This window comes from Gadus chalcogrammus, chromosome 2, assembly GCF_026213295.1.
Source record: "Gadus chalcogrammus isolate NIFS_2021 chromosome 2, NIFS_Gcha_1.0, whole genome shotgun sequence".
Classification (NCBI taxonomy): domain Eukaryota; kingdom Metazoa; phylum Chordata; class Actinopteri; order Gadiformes; family Gadidae; genus Gadus; species Gadus chalcogrammus.
Window position 1 is genome coordinate 22166922 of NC_079413.1, and position 22216 is coordinate 22189137.

Genomic DNA, 22216 nt, shown 5'->3' on the forward strand with positions numbered 1-22216 from the left:
GCAGCCACTCAATGGTCCGCCTATCAGAGTACGAGCCTGAGATTGGGCCGGTGAGCTGTCAACTGATAGGTCCTGCCTGAAATAGCTCCACCCATTTGTTGAACAACATATCTGTTAACATTTTTTTACCTAGTGAATATATTCTATGACTATTCTATTATAATGTAGCTTAGGATAAATATCTATAAAAAATATGTTATTCGATCAAATGGTAATCAATGGTAACTAGATGTATGCAACTTTCACATGGCTGTAAACTCAGAAACGTTTGAGTTAAACAGACTGCACTTCCTCCCAGGGAACAGACACAGAATTACAACATCGGCACTTTATTTTGACAAAATTGTATTTTATTATTATTATTATAGTTATCATTATATTATATTATTATTATCATATTATATTTGTTCACTTGTTATACATTTTCTCCCTTTTCTTTTTGCAGAGGCGTCCTCACAGCTAGATGGTAAGAGATTTCTCAATAAAAACGCTACGTTTTAATTAATTATAATTTAACTTGACCATTTATTTACATTCCCCTAGAGGCTGCCCTATTTCCTTATCGATGCCCATACATTCTGCTTGAATCAATGTATTTAAAATTGATCAATTTCACACTAAAAAGATTTCAGTTTGTGTATAGCATATATATAGGCATTGTATATTTTCATGGATAACTACCCGTGACTTTATTTTACTCTTTTTGGTATTGTGCAAAGTGTATTTTGAAAAGAGCTATATCAATTAAATGTATTCTGAGTATACTATTAAAAATCAAGTGCAGCAGAGAATGTGGGCTTTGTCTTTAGTCAGGGGCACTGCAGCAGCAGGCGTTCAAGAGAACATTGCTCCTTCTCTGATACCTTGAACCTTTTTCAGTATGTGGTCGGGCTCCTCTCAACACCAAGATCGTTGGAGGAGTGGATGCTGCTCCGGGCACCTGGCCCTGGCAGGCCAGTTTGCAGTGGTTTGGCCACTTCTGTGGGGGGTCCCTGATCAACAATCTGTGGGTGCTGACCGCTGCCCACTGCTTCCCCACGTAAAGTCAATCTTCAACATCCGGCAATAGCCAAAACATGTTCCTCATCTCTGGTTCGTCAACAACTCGATGAACATTAATTTCAGACGAACGAGACTAACGGTGACGTTGTTTCCTTTCCGATCAGAAATGACACGACAGGTCTCACGGTCATCCTGGGCCGTCAGGACCAGGCGGGCAGCAACCCCAACGAGGTGTCCCGGACCATCTCCAGGATTGTCTGTCACCCCGATTACAGTGATTCCACCAGCGACAACGACATCTGCCTGCTGGAGCTCTCCTCGGCTGTCAACTTCACAGACTACATCGCGCCCGTCTGCCTGGCCGCGGACGGAAGCACGTTCAACAGCGGCATCATCAACTGGGTCACTGGCTGGGGAAACACCTCATTTGGAGGTGGGTCTTCTTCTTCTGGCGTATGTCCCTAGACCTAGTCCTGAGTGTCGAGGTGTCTCTGAGACAAGACACCTCACCCTAACTGGTCCTGACGAGCTGGCTGTCGCCTTGCATGGTTGACACCGCCAACGGTGTGTGAATGTGTGCATGAATGGTTGAATGGTTGACCATATTGTGAAGCGCTTTTAGTGGCTACTGGTTAGAAATGCGTTATATATATGCAGGCCATTTACCATTGACCATTTAACTAGTTAAAATGTGTGCCACAGTTTAGAGTGGGGTCTCCGCACTTGCATTGTGCACTGTCAGACCCACTGAGGGGGTCGATACGACCTTAAATCAAGTCGTTTCACACAGCAGGGCCCCGTCATGAGCTGCCTTTTCAAAGTCCCGTTTCATTCCTTCCATTCCGTTCATAGGTTCACCCGCGGACATCCTCCAGGAAGTGGACCTGCCCATAGTGGGCAACAGGGAGTGTGACCGTCAGCATAGCACCAAAATCACCGACAACATGATCTGTGCTGGATTTTCGGCTGGAGGGAAGGACGCGTGTGTGGTAATCGTTCACAAAATGTCATGTTTTTAGAGGAGCTCACTAAACTAGATTACATTCAACTCTTTTGATTCTGGGCAACAAAATACAGCAACAGCAACAACAAACTCAGGCAGCATTTGAAAAATGTGTTTTCAGACAGCTGTCAGTTCGGGATCATGTCATTTCTCTGACGCTCCAATGTTCCGACCTCTCAATAACCCGAAATTATGACCATGGGTCCTACAGCCCACTAGTCCGACGTCCCTTAGATAATTCTCCAAATCTCTTCAATTTGGAGAGGTTGCATTTTCAGTTAATTGTTTTACCGCTCCCTATAGCCGATATGGATACAATTTGAAGGGGTTCATCTTGACCCATGTGCCTTTGACTACACCAAGTTTGATGATGATTGGTTTCAGTTAACCTTGCCTTTTGGCTTTAAGTACATTTTGGACGATTTTGAGCCTCTGGCGGCCATGTTGTTTAGTCAATCATTTTTATTTTACTCAAATCAAACATTCCGTCTATGAACTGTGGTAATTTTAGTCACAGGCCACGCCCATTTTGATGCCATGCCCCTAATTGAAAATATGTGGACTTTATCTTCAGAATTTGATTCTGAACAACTTTTGTATTGGACTCAAGATCATAGAAGTCCATTTTGATGTTGATACAGGCATTTAAGTCTTTACGTGTTTTAAACAACACCCTTTTTAGAAGTCAACGGCTCCTGGGTGCTTCAATCTTTCTTTGCTTTATGTCAGATTGATGACATTGGTCCATAGGTGTTATCTGCTCAAGAATTTTTGTCCAAGTGAAAAAACCTAATGTTGATTAAAAAAAAAAATGAAGATAGTCGTAAATCTATACACTAATGTCATAGGTTCTTGAGGCATATTTGTTCACCATGAGGATATACATGTGTGAACAATGTTTCATGATTCTAAACCAAACCTATATATTTATAGGTATACGCAATAGGTATACCCAATAATTTGGTTTTCTTTAGTGTCATGTAAACACACTGAATGGGGTCATCAGCATAGTGCACAAAAAAATGACATTACTGCAACACAGCAATAGTGCATAACAAATCGTACTCTAGGACTCTAACTTCATGCAATCTGAGGTATTTTGCTAACCCATCGTCGTGGCTTTTATCCTCTTCCCCTAAAGGGTGACTCTGGTGGTCCTCTGGTGATAAAACGGGGTCTGCAGTGGGTCCAGTCGGGAGTGGTGAGCTTTGGTGCAGGATGCGCCAATACATCGGGAATATACGCCAGAGTGTCCAAATTTCAGGTTTGGATCAACAGTATCATCACCACCAACCAGCCAGGCTTCGTCAACTTCCGCTCCGCGGGAACCAACGACGACTTTACGAACTGTGGGGACACCACGGCCGGTAAGTGCCCCTTTGTTTTGATCTCTGAACAATGAGGGCTTTGGATCCTTGGTCTTCGTTTACACATGTCGCCATGGATGCTACATGTGGAGGAAAAACAATAGTTTGGTCATCTGTGACACAGAGTTATTCTGACATACCAGAACGACCAATGCCCCTCAAGCAAGTAATATATATATACTGTATGTAAGTGACACATTTTGAATTGATAAAAGAGGGACTCGGACTACAAAAATATATATGAATGAAATTCATATTGACGATATGGCACTATAGCCCTATTCTGACCAATGCACCCATCTTGAATTTAATAGACCATTTTCGTTGGTTCGAGGAGGTCTGGTGGGCTCCGTATTTAATAAATAAATAAATATACATAATGAAATGAATAAATATATATAAATATGTATGTGTATTTATATATATATATATGTGTATTTATATATATATATATATATATATACACATACATATTCGTACATATAAAGGCCTATTTATTTATTTTGTTGCTTCGAGAAGGTCTGGTGTTCTCCGTATAAAATAAATGTACATAAATAAATATATATAAATAGTATATATATATATATATATATATATATATATATATATATATATATATATATACACATACATACATACATACATACATACATACATACATACATATTTATATTTATTCATTTATTACATACAGAGACCACCAGACCTCCTCGTCTATTCTGGTCTATTCGAAAATAAAGGCTACATGGTTCTAATAATTTCAATACAATTGACATATAAAGCGTATAACGAGACAATGAGACGATCTAGTTGGGGGCCAGCAGAGGCTGCATTTTAACCAAATTTATGGTTGCTATGGTGGTTGCCATCGACCGTCCCCCATGTCTTTCAATTTTCCATGACTACGGTAATTTTTTTAATCCCTGTCTGGTGGCTAGTTACGTCACTCTGAGAGATGCGCGTGGACATATTTGGTAGTGACACAGCCTATGACCTATTTGTGAAGCAAAACATAAGCTCATTGGTTTAACGAGGCAGGGTTATTTGAAATAATTCATTAAGATATCATGTGTGAGAGGTCATTCCTTCCCCTGAGTTTGTATTGACTATTTCTGGTTATTGAAATGCTCATTGCAAGCTTCCTATTTATGTCTAGTATGCCCCTACTGTCCACAAGCAGCCCCCCCCTCCCCATATGGATATGGAGAATAGTTGCCACGTCCCAGTGGTGGTGGTGTCATATCTATGAAAGAGGGCATTCAAATATACTACAATGATCAATTAGGAGGCCGAAGCCCTAAAGGAAGTGATGCAATAGGTAACTTCTGAGTCAAGGTAAGTAAGCTATAGACCTGGGGTCTCTTTTCTATCAACGGGGGTCTCAAAGGACGCATACGCTTATCAACTTAGGGATTCCAGCCCTACAAGAAATTACTCAGCAAGTGCTCCATCTCATTGCACCTCACCCAGCGGCTCGCTTGCAAGATTTCTTCCCAGACCTACACCCTAGCCATCCAACATGCATATCTGAGAATCAGGCCTCTCTTTGATAATGACAAAAAGTAATGAGAGAAATTCGCATTAACTTTTTGTTATCTCATAAGGGGCGTGTTGCCGTCTCCTTTTGACCCCAGACTTCAGAAACTTCTCCACAGGCCAGCTATGCCTACACACCTTAAAGCACAATTTTACACCTCCATGCCACAAAAAATGGGGACCAGAAACTAACCTGAATTATGCACATTTACCTTACTGTTGGAGGTCACGCCCCTTTTCCTGCCTTTTCAAAAAAAATGATTTTTGGACAAAGCCTCTCAGAAGTGTTGCATGCAAGATGTAGTGCATCAGAATGTGGTGGAAAGACGGTTTTACAGATAGGAAGGTCCTACCGCCCTGAAACTTGACTACCTGAAATAGGACCTAACTTGGACCCCCACACCGAAACTTGGCCCTCTCTGACCCCGAGGGCAGGGAGGGGGGGGTCTGAGGTTTTGGGTTAGGGTTAGGGTTAGGGCTGGCTTTCTTCAGGAGACCCACAATTTTCACTGAGCATAATCCCAAGATAAACCCTGGTTGAAGGTCTAATGGACAGAGATTCTATCTCTTGTCAACTAATTTTGATTAATTTCTTGTTGCAACGGCTTGTTGGCAATGCGTTTCAATGGAGCATTTGATGATGCTGTGTGAGCCTTTCCTGTAAGGCTGGAGCCCCCCAGTTGATAATTGTATGCGTCCTTTGAGACCCTCTTTGATATAAAAGAGACCCCAGGTCTATAGCTTACTTGTTAATGTCCTTGCCTCAGTCACCTATTGCATCACTTCCTTTAGGGCTTCGGCCTCCTAATTGATCATTGTAGTATATTTGAATGCCCTCTTTCATATATATGACACCACCCACACCGGGACGTGGCAACAATTCTCCATATCCAGATGGGTCGGGGGGATTGATGCTTGTGGACAGTAGGCGTACACTAGACATAAATAGGAAGAACACTCAGTAGGAGGAGGAATGACCTCTCACACATGATTACTTAATTCATTGTTTCAAATAACATTGCCTCGTTAAATCAATGAGCTTGGTGTGGAAGGGGGCGGTCAATGGTAACCACCATAGGATTGTTGTTTTGACGAATCCTGCGCAGCCCGCCCCTGCTGATGTCGAAAAATAATCTCCCGATGGAAATGCATTGGTTTGAATTAATTAAATATTAAAATATTTATTATCTATACAATTTATACAATTATTTAGTTATAATAATATAAGTAGACCATGTAGCTATTATCGTTATAAAAATATCTGTATCTGACCGTTCACAATCCACTTCCACCAATCCAATCCAAGAGGGTTCTTCTAACACAAACTAACACGGTGTACTTTTTCGGGAGCGTGTCTATGTTCCCCGGGTCCTATGTTCCCTGGGCCCTATGTTCCCCTCTTTGTATGAGACTGGAGAACATAGGACCCTTTTTTTAAAAAAGGGTCCTATGTTCCCCGCTTTTCCAAAAAAGGGTCCTATGTTCCCCGATATGTATGTGTCTGTTACTTTTTCCACCATTACTGCCAAATTCCGGCCGAGATAACTACCATTGCATGTCTTTACCTTTTGTGGAAGAGGGAGAGACGTCGGAGAACCTGACGCAGTCTATTCATACGCCGTAAACCCAGAGAAGCCCAATCCCTACGAGAGCTCCCCGCGCTATGGCCATCCGGAGGCGCACAGAGCTTTTGGCCGTGATATTATTATACAATTAATTGATATTATATACTATTATATAAAGAGCTCCGGGAGTCGCAAACGGCAACAATCACTTTCTCCTCCATGCTGCAGTTCACCCCGGACTGCACTGCACTGAGTTGTCCGGTTGAACGCTGATTGGCTGTTACGTTACACATGTCACTCAGTGGCCACGCTGTTGAACGCCAATTGGCTGTCATGCCTATTTCATAAGCATTACAATGTTTGTTGACCTCTTCCATTTCGGTCTTCTTTGGCCCACCCCTGATGGTCCCTGGTTCCAGCGTTGACGTGCGGCAGCGCCCCCATGAACACCCGTGACAGCAGGGGGCTGGTGCAGTCTGCCGGCGTGTGGCCCTGGATCGCTAGCCTGCAGGTCAACGGCACGCACATGTGCGGCGGCACCCTGGTGCATTCGGACGCCGTCTTGAGCGACGCCTCGTGCTTCACCATGTAGGTCTGCTTCTATCTGTTGTGACGATGAGGCTGTAGCACGTGTGTTGTGTATGTTGCGTTTTGTGTTTTATCCGAGCAAAACCATGTAGGCCTATCGATTCTTCCTTTCAAAGTTATTTTTATTGAATTTTACATTTTACAAAAATAGAAACTCGTGGAACATAATTCCCCCCTGACCCCAATAGTCCCTTTCCCGTTGCTATCACTTGGTTACAGTCATGGTTACAATCATCCGTCATCCTCAAATTTATCATGCGATGTGCAACTTATTTGCATAAATCAGAGTGCTCATTGCAAAGCCATTGTGGTTAAAGTTTCTAATTAACATGAGATGGACTGAAAAAGATAGAAGATAGGTAAAATGAAGTAATTGTAATAACCATAATAATAATAATAACAATAATATTATAATAATTATTAAAAAATATTATAGATACCAAAGATACAGTAAAGGGCTAAAAAACATATATCGATCCGGAGAAATGAGAGAGGGTTGCCGTTGTTGTTGTTGAGTGACGAGCCTATCTGCACCGTAATCAACTTGGGTCAGTTTTTTTTTTACCATGTCGATGTCCCGTTTCAAACGACCGTCGAGCCCTGGTGGTTTCCCTCCCTTCACTTAGGTACCCCAATGCCTCCCATTGGAGGGTGGTGTTGGGCCGTCGCAATCTGACCGGCCCCAACACCTGCAGCAAGAACCTGGGGGTGAGCTCCATCGACATCAGCAATCTCACCGGAGACAACATCGCCGTGCTCATGCTGTCCAGTCCACCGAGGCTCTCGGACTACATCCAGCCCATCTGTCTGGACCAGGGGATGGGCAGCTTCCTGAACAACACTGACTGTTGGATGGCAGGCTGGGGCATGGGCCAGGGAGGCGGTGAGGACCCCCATCCACAACGCACCCCACGTTTGCTCCAATCGATGAGTCTCCAACGGCCTCCGTGATGGGAGCTGTGTCCACTTTTTTGGTTATAAAATCGGATCATTGATTGTAGTTCTACTAGTTCTTTGTTTCACTCACTCAGCGTGACTCTGTATATTGTCCCAACTGTTTGGTTGACCGTGACTTTCTCTGACCTGACCGCAGCCCAAGAAACCCTGCAGGAGTTCAACACCACGGTGGTGGGTTGTAGCAACACGTCATCCAGTGACTACATCTGCACCGAAGCGCTGACTTTGAGACAGGTAAGGAAAGGACAACAGTTCAGAATCCTGTTCATGGCTCACAATCAGTGGCGGTGGGTCAATAGAGGGCGCTAGGGCGCCGCCCCTCCGTGAAGTATTCACTTGAATATATCTGCCAACTATTAATCAACTATTATCAATACAAAATAAATCAACAAAAATACATAGCGTTTATCCTTGTTTAATTGTGTGACATACTTGTCACTCCCAGCAACCATTTAAATGCGTCTGAACGTCAATGATTTGGGCTAGGCTAGTTATTGGTCTTTCGAATTAAAGCCTTCCTCCAAGTCAGGGGCGCCGGCCACGTTGAGTTCAATGAAAGCTCGCTAACTTTTTGCTGTCTATCAAGCAGAGACGGCTTTTCATTGGCGCAAGAAAATTTGCCCTCGGGTCGCATCAGTGTGCGCCCCAGGCCAATGGTATTGCTTTTCTTTTTTGTTATCACCTCATGATTGGACAATTCAGCGAATCAATCAAATAGGCTACCTCCCTCAGCAGCATTTCGCGCAACACAACTACATGTAGAGAGGAGATAGAATGCTAAATAGCAGAGAGTTGTAAGCACTTTCAACCCTTTACAGTGGAGGAATTGGACTCCCCAAGCAATGTTATGCTTAAAAGGAGCACGTAAGTTACATATTAATTAAGTCCTTCGGCCTGTGGCATATAAACAAAATGAAGCAAATGTCCCATATTTCTAAGTGCATTTGAAGTAGACATTGAGACTCAAATCGACGCTATAGGACAGTGATAATGATTTGTCTCAAGATCAGAATAACAACAATGGGTCAAATAGCAATGGCTGGTTGAATGGCCATAAAGTAGGTCTGTATATGCAGTGTAAGCTTGTCCAGGCCCTGCAAGTCAGGATGTAGGCTATGAAACTGAATGAATAGTAGGTAAATAGGTAGTGGCCATCCCCAAGATGCACCAGAATACAGGAAATCAATTCTGCGGGGGGGGGGGGGGACCCCAGACCCACTGTCTATAACTGTGCCCCACCGACATTTTGATCACTAGCCGCCACTGCTCACAATGCCAAAATGTATGTTCAAGATTTACATCATAGCCGTTTGCCTTAGCATAATGCCTAAGTCATATTTTAAAGTTCATTGTGTATTTAGCGTAAAAAGTCAGAAGATATAGATATAAGATATAGCCAATGAGGCCCAGTGAATCAGATATCACAATTTGGCCAAAATATAACTTCAATATGGCAATCATGCCCTGATGCTAACGATATGTGAGAATTGCGCATGATTTGTCATTGGTAGGCTACATTCATATGTTACAGTCGTTTTCAAGCTAGGGATGGACACATGTTGGTGCTCTGGAGTTAGTTTGGAGGGCTGTGTGAGGCTAGGTGCCGGTGGGGATGACAACGTGTGTTTGGTTTCAGGGTGACGCCGGCGGCCCCCTGATGTGCAAGAGCGGCAACTCTTGGACCCAAGTGGCCGTGCTTCCCAACGTCATGGGCAACAGCAGCATGGTGCGCTCAGAGAGAGCCGCCGACCAGTCCACGTTCACCTCCACAGCGCGATTTTCTAGCTTTCTGGTGGAAACTCTGGGGAGTCTGCCGTCCCCCGCCAGCACCACCACGACCACCGCCCCCACCACCGCCCCCGCCACCACCACCGCCCCCACCACCACCACCGCCCCCACCACCACCAACGCCCCCACCACCACCAACGCCGCCACCACCACCGCCCCCACCACCACCACCGCCCCCACCACCACCACCGCCCCCACCACCACCAACGCCCCCACCACCACCGCCCCCACCACCACCAACGCCCCCACCACCACCAACGCCGCCACCACCACCGCCCCCGCCACCACCACCACCACCGCCCCCACCACCACCACCGCCCCCACCACCACCAACGCCCCCACCACCACCAACGCCGCCACCACCACCGCCCCCGCCACCACCACCGCCCCCACCACCACCAACGCCGCCACCACCACCGCTCCCACCACCAGTTTGTGTATAGCATGTTATCTTTGCATATATATAGGCATTGTATATTTTCATGGATAACTACCCGTGACTTTATTTTACTCCTTTTGGTATTGTGCAAAGTGTATTTTGAAAAGAGCTATATCAATGAAATGTATTCTGAGTATACTATTCAAAATCAAGTGAGGCAGAGAATGTGGGCTTTGTCTTTAGTCAGGGGCACTGCAGCAGCAGGCGTTCAAGAGAACATTGCTCCTTCTCTAATACCTTGAACCTTTTTCAGTATGTGGTCGGGCTCCTCTCAACACCAAGATCGTTGGAGGAGTGGATGCTGCTCCGGGCACCTGGCCCTGGCAGGCCAGTTTGCAGACGTCTGGTCACTTCTGTGGGGGGTCTCTGATCAACAATCTTTGGGTGCTGACTGCTGCCCACTGCTTCGAAACGTAACGTCAATCTTCAACATCCGGCAATAGCCAAAACATGTTCCTCATCTCTGGTTCGTCAACAACTCGATTAACATTAATTTCAGACGAACGAGACTAACGGTGACGTTTTTTCCTTTCCGATCAGAAATGACACGACAGGTCTCACGGTCATCCTGGGCCGTCAGGACCAGGGGGGCAGCAACCCCAACGAGGTGTCTCTGAACATCTCCAGGATCCTCTGTCACCCCGACTACAACGTCAGTATCGTCAACGACAACGACATCTGCCTGCTGCAGCTCTCCTCGGCTGTCACCTTCACAGACTACATCGCGCCCGTCTGCCTGGCCGCGGACGGAAGCACGTTCAACAGCGGCATCATCAACTGGGTCACTGGCTGGGGAAACACCTCGTTTGGAGGTGGGTCTTCTTCTTCTGGCGTATGTCCCTAGACCTAGTCCTGAGTGTCGAGGTGTCTCTGAGACAAGACACCTCACCCTAACTGGTCCTGACGAGCTGGCTGTCGCCTTGCATGGTTGACACCGCCAACGGTGTGTGAATGTGTGCATGAATGGTTGAATGGTTGACCATATTGTGAAGCGCTCTTAGTGGCTACTGGTTAGAAATGCGTTATATATATGCAGGCCATTTACCATTGACCATTTAACTAGTTAAAATGTGTGCCACAGTTTAGAGTGGGGTCTCTGCACTTGCATTGTGCACTGTCAGACCCACTGAGGGGGTCGATACGACCGTAAATCAAGTCGTTTCACACAGCAGGGCCCCAGCATGAGCTGCCTTTTCAAAGTCCCGTTTCATTCCTTCCATTCATAGGTTCAGCCGCGCAAATCCTCCAGGAAGTGGACCTGCCCATAGTGGGCAACAGGGAGTGTGACTGCAGCTATGTGGGCCAAATCACCAACAACATGATCTGCGCTGGATTGTCGGCTGGAGGGAAGGACTCGTGTCAGGTAACTGTTTTTAGAGGAGCTCACTCGACTAGATTCGATTCAGCTATTTTTGTTCTGGACAACAAAATGCACTTTAGCATGTGAAAATAGTGCATTAGGTGAGGCAGGCGGGATGACATAGTGTGTTAGGCAAAAAAGTGCACAAAATAAAACGTACCCCACCATTTAAGCATCAGACACCTAAAGCACAACACCAATCATAAAGGACCTGGCAATGACTCTAACTTCATGCAGTTGGAGGTATTTTGCTAACCCATCGTGGCTTTGATCCTCTTCCCCTAAAGGGTGACTCTGGTGGTCCTCTTGTAGTCAAACAGGGTGTGCAGTGGGTCCAGTCGGGAGTGGTGAGCTTTGGTTATGGATGTGCCTTGCCCAACTTCCCTGGAGTATACGCCAGAGTATCTGAATATCAGGCATGGATCAACGGTATCATCACCACCCACCAGCCCGGCTTCGTTGACTTCCGATCCGGGGGAATCAACAGCGACGCCACCTTCAACTGTGGCCCAGTCACCGCCTCACCGACCGCCCCCGCACGTAAGTGGCCTTTTGTCTCCATCCGTGGACAATGGACAATGGACAATGGTTGGATACTTGGTCTTTGTTGACACACGTCGCAGTGGTAACCTAGTGATATGCTAGTGAGAGTGTGGAGTGTGGAGGTAAAACTATAATTTGGTCATCTATGATAGACTGTTATTCTGACATTATTAGGGGTCCAAGCCAACAGGTTGGATCCCTATTGTTTTTGTAGCGATTTTGTTTATTTTTCTGACTGTTATTCTGACATACCAATGATCAATTCCCCCTAAGCCAGTAATACATTTATTTAAGTAACAAAATATACAGAAAAGCCAACTAGAATTGACTGGATTACTTCCCTTAACTAAAGCATCGGGTCGCGGCTCGGCTAAAGCTGTAAGGTTTCTATTTCATAAGCATTACAATGTTTGTTGACCTCTTCCATTTCTGTCTTCTTTGGCCCACCCCTGATGGTCCCTGGTTCCAGCGTTGACGTGCGGCAGCGCCCCCATGAACACCCGCGACAGCAGGGGGCTGGTGCAGTCCGCCGGCGTGTGGCCCTGGATCGCTAGCCTGCAGGTCAACGGCACGCACATGTGCGGCGGCACCCTGGTGACTGCGGACGCCGTCCTGAGCGACGCCTCGTGCTTCACCATGTAAGTCTGCTTGTTGCGTCTGTCTTGACGATGAAGCTGTACGACGTGTGTTCTGTGTATGTTGCTCTTTATGTTTTATCCGAGCACAACCATGTATCAATCCTTTCTTTCAAAGTTATTTTGATTGAATTTTACATTTTACAAAAATATAAACAAGGGGAACATAATTCCCACCTGACAACAATAATCCCTTTGCCCTTGCTATCACTCAATGGTTAGTCCACACATTTATCGAGCGTTGTACAACTTATTTGCATGAATCAGAGTGTTCAAAAACGCATCTATCAATCCTTAGATATAAAAATAGGTGTGCCGTTGTTGTTGAGGGATAAGCCTATCTGCACCGTGATCCAATTGGATCAGGGTTTCTTTACCTGACGACATCCTGTTTCAAATGGCCGTCAATCCCTCACCCTGGTGGTTTCCCTCCCTTCACTTAGGTACCCCAATGCCTCCTACTGGACGGTTGAGTTGGGCCGCCGGAATCTGAACGGCCCCAACTCCTTCAACATGACCCTTGGGGTGAAATCCATCACCCTCAGCAATCTCACCGGAGACAACATCGCCGTGCTCATGCTGTCCAGTGCACCGAGGCTCTCGGACTACATCCAGCCCATCTGTCTGGACCAGGGGATGGGCAGCTTCCTGAACAACAATGACTGTTGGATGGCAGGCTGGGGCATGGGCCAGGGAGGCGGTGAGGACCCCCATCCCCAGCGCAACCCCTTCTGGTGTCAACAAGGCTTTTTGTTACAAAATCGGATCATTGATTGTAGTTCTACTAGTTCTTTGTTTCACTCACTCAGCGTGACTCTGTATATTGTCCCAACTGTTTGGTTGACCGTGACTTTCTCTGACCTGACCGCAGACCAAGAAACCCTGCAGGAGTTCAACACCACGGTGGTGGGTTGTAGCAACACGTCATCCAGTGACTACATCTGCACCGAAGCGCTGACTGTGAGAATGGTAATGAAAGGACAACAGTTCAGAATCCCCTTAGTTCATGGCTCACAATGCCAAACGCGTGTTCACGATTTACATCATACCCGTTTGCCTCAGCATATTGCCCAAGTCATATTTAAAGGTTTAAAGATTTGTCATTGGTAGGCTACATTCATATCTTACAGTCGATTTCAAGCTAGGTGTGGACACATGTTGGTTCTCTGGAGTTAGTTTGGAGGGCTGTGTGTGCCGGTGGGGATGACAACGTGTGTTTGGTTTCAGGGTGACGCCGGAGGCCCCCTGATGTGCAAGAGCGGCAACTCTTGGACCCAAGTGGCCGGGCTTCCCAACGTCATGGGCAACAGCAGCATGGTGCGCTCAGAGAGAGCCGCCGACCAGTCCATGTTCACCGCCACAACGCAATTTGCTGGCTTCCTGAGGGAAACTCTGGGGAGCCTGCCGTCCCCCGCCAACGTCACCACAACCTCCGCCCCCACGACCACCGCCCTCACCACCACCACCACCAACACCCCCACCACCACCACCGCCCCCACCACCACCGCCCCCACCACCACCACCGCCCCCACCACCAGTCACGCGTCAGACGCCCACTTCCCCATGTCCTACCTCCTCCTCCTCCTCCTCTCCTCCCTCTCCGTGTTCTCTGCGCTGGTCTAGAGGCAGCGTGGCCTGGAAGGGCTCGACTCCGGTTTATTTTCATGTTCAAGTATGTGATCACACAGAAACGATCACACAGTTTTATATGTTATTCCTTTTGGGTTTTTTATGGACTGTTGGAGTCGGTGGAGTCTCAGCTTACACATGATACATGGTTTGCGTTGAGCATATTACATGGAAAAGATCTCTTTTGCTCTTAAATATGAAGGTGCCGAGTTATAAAATACACATCTCTTTTTGATAAGTGCTTCTTATTTTATTTGGGGTTCGTTTAGCTACCAATGGTTAGGAGAGACTAAAGGTTGAGAATATAATTACACTGGTGGTGTGTTATATGACCCTAACACACCAAAAATGTTTGAAGTGTCAATGCAATCAATAAAGTATAAGGCAGACAACTTTTTTTTTTACTTAAAGTACCAGCATGGTGTTCATGGACTTCAAGAAGTGCTGCAAACACAGAAGTCACAGAATGACTTGGGAGCGTGACAGAGATGGTCTTTTTTATATTAAAAAAGGGCATTACGGTCTACTTAAATTATCAATTTGGCGGCAGTTAGTAGGTGACCTGGAGGTCAAAGACACTTGTGAGCAAGTAAGAGTGAGCAAGTCAGATTATCAATGTGGGGGCTCAAAGCATAATATCATCGTAAATAATCTTTAAAATTAACCTTTGTAATGGACTTTTAGGCAAATCAAAGCAAACATACACTTCTGGGTTGCCCCACGAAAACACGTCGGCCTAATCCGTCCCAAAGATCATCTCATTAAATGACAACTCAGATGACTTCACAACGCAAAGACAAGGTTTCCAAAAACATGCAAGCTGCGTGATTTCAGCGGCACTTAGCATCCATAACAACCACCATGAAAAAAACGTCTTGACTAAATAACTAAACATCATATAGGCCTACATACCCTGAACGGAAATGTTATAATGGAATGCAAATTTCTCCCTGGAAGGGTTATCAAAACGCAATTCAATGCCGAAACTATCTCCATTGACAATTAAAAGACGCAGGACGCAGGACGCAGGACGCACAACCCTCGCTCAAGACACTTCAGAAGGTAGTTTGTGCTAGTTCTTCATTAACGAAGTAGGGGGTGACTCGTTAAATAAGGGGACAGCAAACATGGGTGGATTTGCTCCAGACGGGTAAAATGTAATTAAATATTTGGCTGATTGCGAGCTAGCTATGCTAATGTACAAACTAAAACTTAAAATATGAACGAGATTCCCACTGTCCCTGCCTACTATCCAGAGAAACCACAGCCAAGGGAACGGGAGGGAGGGACATTAGATCTGTCAGTCAAACCTCTGCGCCAATTTGATTGGTTTAGTTAAGCTGGTATTGACTGTAAGGTGGATGTTCTTTAAGTTCTTGTATGATTATTTCAAGTTGAAGTTCTTTTTTTATTTTAGCTCATTTACCAAACATACATTTTCTGTGGCTGTGTCCCTGCGCGCGTGCGCACACACACACACACACACACACACACACACACACACACACACACACACACACACACACACACACACACACACACACACACACACACACACACACACACACACACACACACACACACACACACACACACACAGAATTGGCGACACAGACGGTGTGGTGGTGAACTGAAGTCAGACAGAAGAAATGTAGAGAAGAACGATTATGTTTTATCATCGCCCTAAATTAAATTAAATTTCAACCCGTATAATGCGTTGAATCGATGTAATCAGAATAATTTAAGTCAACTGCGTTATTTCTCAGTTATAACTCCAGAAACGTCTCCTTAGAATCAAAATGAAAATTCAAAATCAAGATTCTCTATATTTAATCCCGTCACTCCATACTGTCCACTGACGGCGAGACTGCACGGAATAAAGCATCTGTCCAACATGTGTCGATAATGAAATATTTTTATGTGACACTGTAAACACATAATCAAATGTCATTAAATCCCAAGTGTGGAAAACCAAGCCACATACTCCTCATCACAATCGTTATATTATTGTCCGTTCCTCTTGATGCCTTTCATGACAAATCAGGCATTAAAAAGGGGTTATGTTCAAGAACATTTTACTTGGGTCATTACAAACTGATTATCCAAGATGTTCTCGGTCAGTCTTATTACCGTAACCTATAAATACAGCGGTGAGCCCCGTGCGTAATGCTGCACCATGGCACTGCTGGCACTGCTGGAGGACCATGCAAATGGCAGGATTCGGAGGGAGAGGGTCTTCAGGGACCATAACGATTTATTGGTACATAAAAATATGTAGCCTACCTTTATTTCAGACCACTTCTTTTTTAATTCTGGGACTGTGCGCTCTGTGCCACTGACAGAGTTCACTGCTGCAGCAACATGTTGCTACTCACTCGGCTTTTTGTTGTTTGATCCCAATCCCGTGACGGCCTAACAAAACTACTTTTGGGGCCCCCATCTCACCCACAAGCGTCTCCACTCCAACCTCTGTGAAATTCCGCTTTTTTGCTTTTCTCATTCCTTCTGCCATTCTTTCCGACAAGACATAATACTTCAATCTGAGTCAGTTTTATATGCAGATCGCATTCATGAGGTCGTTTGCATTTCCATTTATGGTTAAAAATGGGCGTGTACAGGGCGGAACGCGAAACTGATTCAGCTGCGCACACTTGTAGGCATTCTGTGATTTATAAAGCAAAGATTGCTTAGAGGTGTGCGTACGCATGTTTTTGTAAGTCTGAATTTTTTTTTGGCGCACGCAAAACTTGGCTTTTGGACGTAGGATACGTAGGCCTACACTTTTAGTAACGATCCCACGCACAATTTTATAAATGAGACCCCTGGTACCTACACGCATATACATCTTATAGCATAATATGCATAAATGCATAAATGATATAAGATGTCTATGCCTACACGACCTACACCCGGGCGTGTGCAGGACCGAACCGCGCTGACTGTATGCCCACTGCACTGTTACACTGCGCATAGACAACAAGTAGCTGAGACGGTAGAGGGGTTAGAAACCAATAAATGAAAATAGCCATTTCAGGTAGCCATTTTTTTCACCCAAAAAAATTGAAATCCATGAATGTCTAAAATCCCCCCCAAAAAATGAAAAAAAAATCACGTTCCCAGGCCCCCCGTAGGTTGTGCGCCCCCGTTGAGAAACCATGGTCTAAAACAAAAAAGCGAGCGCCTCGGTCCGCACACACACACACGCTTGCTCATTTACCCACCCTGTTGGATACGTCAACGTCCGCTGCTTGGCGTTCATCTATCCAACAGGTTGGGTAGCAAGGGCAAGCCTACAGTGTGGGGACTGGAGCACCCACTCCATTTAAAGACTGACATCTCACCTGTTTATATAGGGCTCCCGAAGGCCGTGAAATCAGCTCATGGTGCTTGTTTTGAAAAATTCAGGAAAGGGACACTATAAGGCACGGTGCTCACTTGTTTTGGCCCTAAAATACTTTATTTGCTCCTTAATGTCCATAATTTAAAAAAATAGACAAATATTTCTCACGAAAGACTGCCTTCTGGGATATGGAACACCCAGAAGAACGTTGGGTCCAGTTGCGTCCAGTGGGGTTGAGGTTATTTCTTGTCATGGTGATTGGAGCCCAGGTGGCGCCGCGCTCTCCGCTCGGATTGAGGTGTGTATTCCCCTGGTCGCCGGTAGGGGGCGCCGTAGTGCGCCATCTTATAGTTTTTTCATCCTAGGGAACGAGGAGAAGCAGAAGAAGAAGCGCATGCCGTTTCTATAGTAACTTAATTTGCACTGTAAACGCTGTTTAGCCAAGAAGCTAACGGGGTTGTTCATGATTATCGGGCTATATTTGGTCTGGCTATTGCACATATAAGCATGACTAAATTACACTACAGAGTCCTGGTAAGATAGAAACGTGATCATGTTTCAGTTTGTGATGCTGGGAACCAGGAGGCGAGGTAAGAAGAGTGGTTTGTAAACTAAAATAAATCAGAAATCTGCATCTAATTTGGTTTCTTAGAAACCGAAAGTATATTCTTATGATACAATTCATCAGATTACGCCCTGGCTTGAACACAAGGTCAGTTAAACTATAGAAATCACAAATGTATCAAGGAAAAAGATGTATTTATTTTCAGTTTCAATTATCTCACTGAGACGTGAACTTGTCATTATTGCTGTCCTGGTAAACATCTAAGATCTAACTTCTAGCATATAATTTCATTCAGCTTCCTCCGGAGAAGTGAACCATTAAAGACATGTCTTCCCCAGAATCAACGGTGGCGGTAAGAGGAACTACTAGCATGACGTTGATCAATATCCCGGAGCATCTGTTACAGACCGATGTGTATTGATGTATTGATCATTAATCCCTTCCCGATTCATTCTCCATCCCCAGGTCCTGCCCATATGGGGCATGGCGCTGCCTCTTCCCGCCGTGCTGATGATCGCTGTCGGCATTTACGTCTTCGTCCTCGCGATGGCGCTCTGGTTCCGCCATTGTCTCAAGGTGTGTCCCCGACCCCTACCCAGTTAAACGTCATCACTCAAGGATACCTGGTTTTATGATGTATAACGATGTGTGCAACATTGATATTGTAATAAAAAACTACAAGATGATGGAACTACTTAATACTGTCAACATATAATTGTGTCATAAACGTAATGGTGACTACCTCTTAATAGTGTCAACATATAATTCTGTCAAAAACATAATGGTAACTACCTCTTAAAGGTGACATATTATAGGACAAGGCGGGATTAGCCGTTACAAGCGTTTGGAAAATCTGCCACTTCTGACATCATTGGTGGGCTTGTCCACCTTGACTTTTGACGGATAGATGAGTAACGTTCGCTACAGTCCACGGGGTAGGCTGGTAGACTGATCTATCCATCATACATCTAGGTTGACACGGCCAGTTGTGATGTCAGAAGAGGCAGATTTTCAAAAAGGCTTGTAACGGCTTATCACACTCACACCTGGTGGTATAACGTGTCACCCTAATAGTGGCAACAAATACTTATGTCAAAACCAAAATGGTCACTCTCTCGATAGTGTCAACATATAATTGTGTTATGAGAAGAGTGCTTTAAAGGTACCACCTCCTGGTCATCATCCACGTGCTGCTGTGTCTTCCCCCTTTAGGACCGCTGTACAGGCATGTGGAACGACTGCTGTCCGGACCTCTCCCCCTGTGAGCACTGCTTGGTGTGGGCAGAATCCTGCGACTGTCGCCCGCCGTCTGTCCGCTCGTGCCTGGACAATACCTGCCCTCCCCCCACCGTACGTAGAGTCCTGAGCCTTGATGCCTCTGCTGTCGAGAGAGAGAGAGAGAGAGAGAGAGAGAGAGAGAGAGAGAGAGAGAGAGAGAGGAGAGAGAGAGAGAGAGAGAGAGAGAGAGAGAGAGAGAGAGAGAGAGAGAGAGAGAGAGAGAGAGAGAGAGAGGGGGAGGGGGAGAGGGAGAGGGAGAGGGAGAGAGAGAGCACAGAAGAGGGCTATATAAAAAGAAACAAGATACATACAGTATAAATATATAATACAGACAGACACAAAAGCCCCCCCCCCCCTATGTTTCTCCGCCATCAAGAAGTGTTGTGTTCACAGCACTTGTGGTGGAGGAATGTTGAGGTATGATTTCGCTGTTTGAGCACATGAAGGGACAAATCAGTGAAGGGATGCGCCGATGGGTCAGAAATGAGCTTGGGAGCGTCTCAAGTCAAACTCGTCCCATACAGACGCATGCAGAAACCAGAAAGGATACTTTCACAGGGAATTTCACCCACAATTGCTGACGGATGGTTATGGCTGAAAAAATAAAAACACTTAAACAATGATGGCACCTATTGCACTCCTGATCATGGGTGGTAGTAGGGATCCTTCCAGGGATTTGTTTGGCCTTCTGGGTTGCTAGGGTGAGGGGGCTTTCATAAATATATGGCCTGTTAATCCCTTTGAGACTGTTCCTGTGCTGTGATTAAGGGCTATACAAATGAAATTGGATTTAAATTGAAAAAAATAAGTCTTAAATCTTAACTACAGCGCCTTCAATACCCTTTGACCAATGACTCCCCTGTAGCCCACACGGTGAGGGCCCCCCGTGACCTGTCCTCCTTCTCTCCCCATCCCACCCACAGTGTGCCAAGTGGGACTGCACCTGCACATGCCAGCCGCCCGAGTGCGAATCCTGCAACTGCCTCTGCTTCGAGATCAAGCTCCGCTAGCGTCAAACACCTAAAGGGTCCCCTCTGGGCCGATGGACACGTGGTGCTGATGATCCACGGATGGAGGGTGTCCGAGCGCACAGCGGTTGAATGCTTTGTGATATACGGCACCAGGCTTTTGTCGGGACCACAGGGGCTGGTGTGTATCTAGACGTTCCACTCTTTCCAGCTCGGTTGGTGCATTTGTTTGAAAAGAACAGACTCTCAGACACCACCGGACTGACTTTCACACAGACAGTGTTGTGTTTTGACGCAACAAAGGCACATGTAAATATATGTTCACGTGAATGTCTGTATCCTTCTTTCATACCACTGTGTGCGAGTGATCTGCATTTGTACTCTACACCTGTGCTGCCTTCCCACGATTACAATTTTTGTTACTGTGTCAAATATAATCTTAATATTAGATATCACCGTTTGGTATTTTACTTTTTTATTAGAAAATTAACTCTACATGATTTGAGTTCCTTATTGCCTTTGCGCTATTTGCTATTCTTTTTTTTTTAATCTTTGATGTTCTTCATATCCATTAGGTACATAATGCTTATTTTATATAGATTTTAGTACAGTTATAAAGTCACTTGTTTAATGTACTATATATTGTTCTACTCTTAAGTAGAACAATATATTGTTTACTCTCATTCCTTGTGTGAGTGTTGGACATTTGTAGCGCTGCATAATGCTCTGTTGCCAACACAACTTTTCCAAAACAAAGGAGGGAGAGAGACAGTGAGAGAGAGAGAGACAGAGAGAGGGACGGAGAAAGAGAGACAGAGAGAGAGAAAAAATATTGATCAGAGGGTAGGCTTAGTGTTTGAAGGTGGGTAATGCTTGACCAGTCGTATGTGTTGTGTGACCCCGAGGGCTAAGTGGGAGAAAGAGAGAGAGCGAGAGAGCGAGAGAAGTCCATGATAGCCTGCTTGTAATGTTGACAAAGGTCCGCCTGACAAAGAAAACCGGTCCCCCAAGATAGCAGTATAGTCTTTCACCTATCTTAATATTCTATTGTAGCAATCTTCATGAATACTGTCTGTGCAATGGTGCAATCGCCAACGCTGCTGCAAGAGGAAACATATAACCGTAACACTGCTGTGTGGTGATTTGAGCGTGTTTGAAATGTTGCAAGATATATAAAGGCCTCTGGTGACACATTCATCCATTCAGCATTCTGCTTATCACACAGGCTTGCCTGCCTGCGTGTCTAAGTTATAGTGACTAGGAAAGCCAAGCTGTGTGGCCGTTCCTTCTAATGTCCCACCAGGACTTATCCCCTGGTGGGAGACAGTCGACCACGTCAGGAGGCAGCATCAGTACATCCCATAAGGGGACCGCAGTGGAAACGTGTTACGTAACGCTGGCTGCCTCAAGGTCGAAAGCTACTGTGACTGATATCTGATTCAGCCGGAATGTGTCAGATAGGCCCGCTATTGTATGGGCCTATTACGATGCACAAATCCATTTGGGCATAGTAATAGGCCTAATAGTAATAGGACCAATATATAGTAATAGGCCCAATTCTAATAGGACCAATATATAGTAAAATGCCTTATAATAATAGGCCCAATACTAATAGGACCAAAATATAGTAATAGGCCCATATATCGTTCACAT

General features: G+C 45.4%; 3 protein-coding genes across 3 annotated transcripts in view; all 3 read left to right on the forward strand.

The window, feature by feature from the left end:
• LOC130399790 (transmembrane protease serine 9-like) overlaps positions 1–10878 on the forward strand; it is a 27304-nt gene extending 16426 nt beyond the window's left edge. Inside the window, exons 2-12 of the mRNA XM_056605011.1 lie at positions 446–466; positions 880–1039; positions 1167–1435; positions 1855–1991; positions 3147–3372; positions 6893–7061; positions 7688–7944; positions 8155–8252; positions 9655–9744; positions 10499–10658; positions 10786–10878. Coding sequence (XP_056460986.1) covers positions 446–466; positions 880–1039; positions 1167–1435; positions 1855–1991; positions 3147–3372; positions 6893–7061; positions 7688–7944; positions 8155–8252; positions 9655–9744; positions 10499–10615 — 1544 coding nt within the window. The 3' untranslated portion in view covers positions 10616–10658; positions 10786–10878. The remainder of the gene's footprint in view (positions 1–445; positions 467–879; positions 1040–1166; positions 1436–1854; positions 1992–3146; positions 3373–6892; positions 7062–7687; positions 7945–8154; positions 8253–9654; positions 9745–10498; positions 10659–10785) is intronic.
• LOC130402552 (transmembrane protease serine 9-like) lies at positions 10696–15648 on the forward strand. Its single transcript, XM_056606766.1, has 8 exons — positions 10696–10711; positions 10800–11057; positions 11472–11608; positions 11893–12145; positions 12618–12786; positions 13227–13483; positions 13655–13752; positions 14011–15648. The coding sequence occupies exons 1-8, from the start codon at positions 10696–10698 to the stop codon at positions 14404–14406; spliced, it is 1584 nt and encodes a 527-aa protein (XP_056462741.1). The 3' UTR covers positions 14407–15648.
• Positions 15649–18104: 2456 nt separating this feature from the next.
• Positions 18105–21747, forward strand: si:ch211-198p11.6 (uncharacterized). Its single transcript, XM_056609235.1, has 5 exons — positions 18105–18342; positions 18613–18669; positions 18783–18893; positions 19530–19667; positions 20519–21747. Exons 2-5 carry the CDS (start codon positions 18643–18645, stop codon positions 20603–20605), a joined length of 363 nt encoding a protein of 120 aa, XP_056465210.1. The 5' UTR covers positions 18105–18342; positions 18613–18642; the 3' UTR covers positions 20606–21747.
• Positions 21748–22216: the final 469 nt, after the last annotated feature.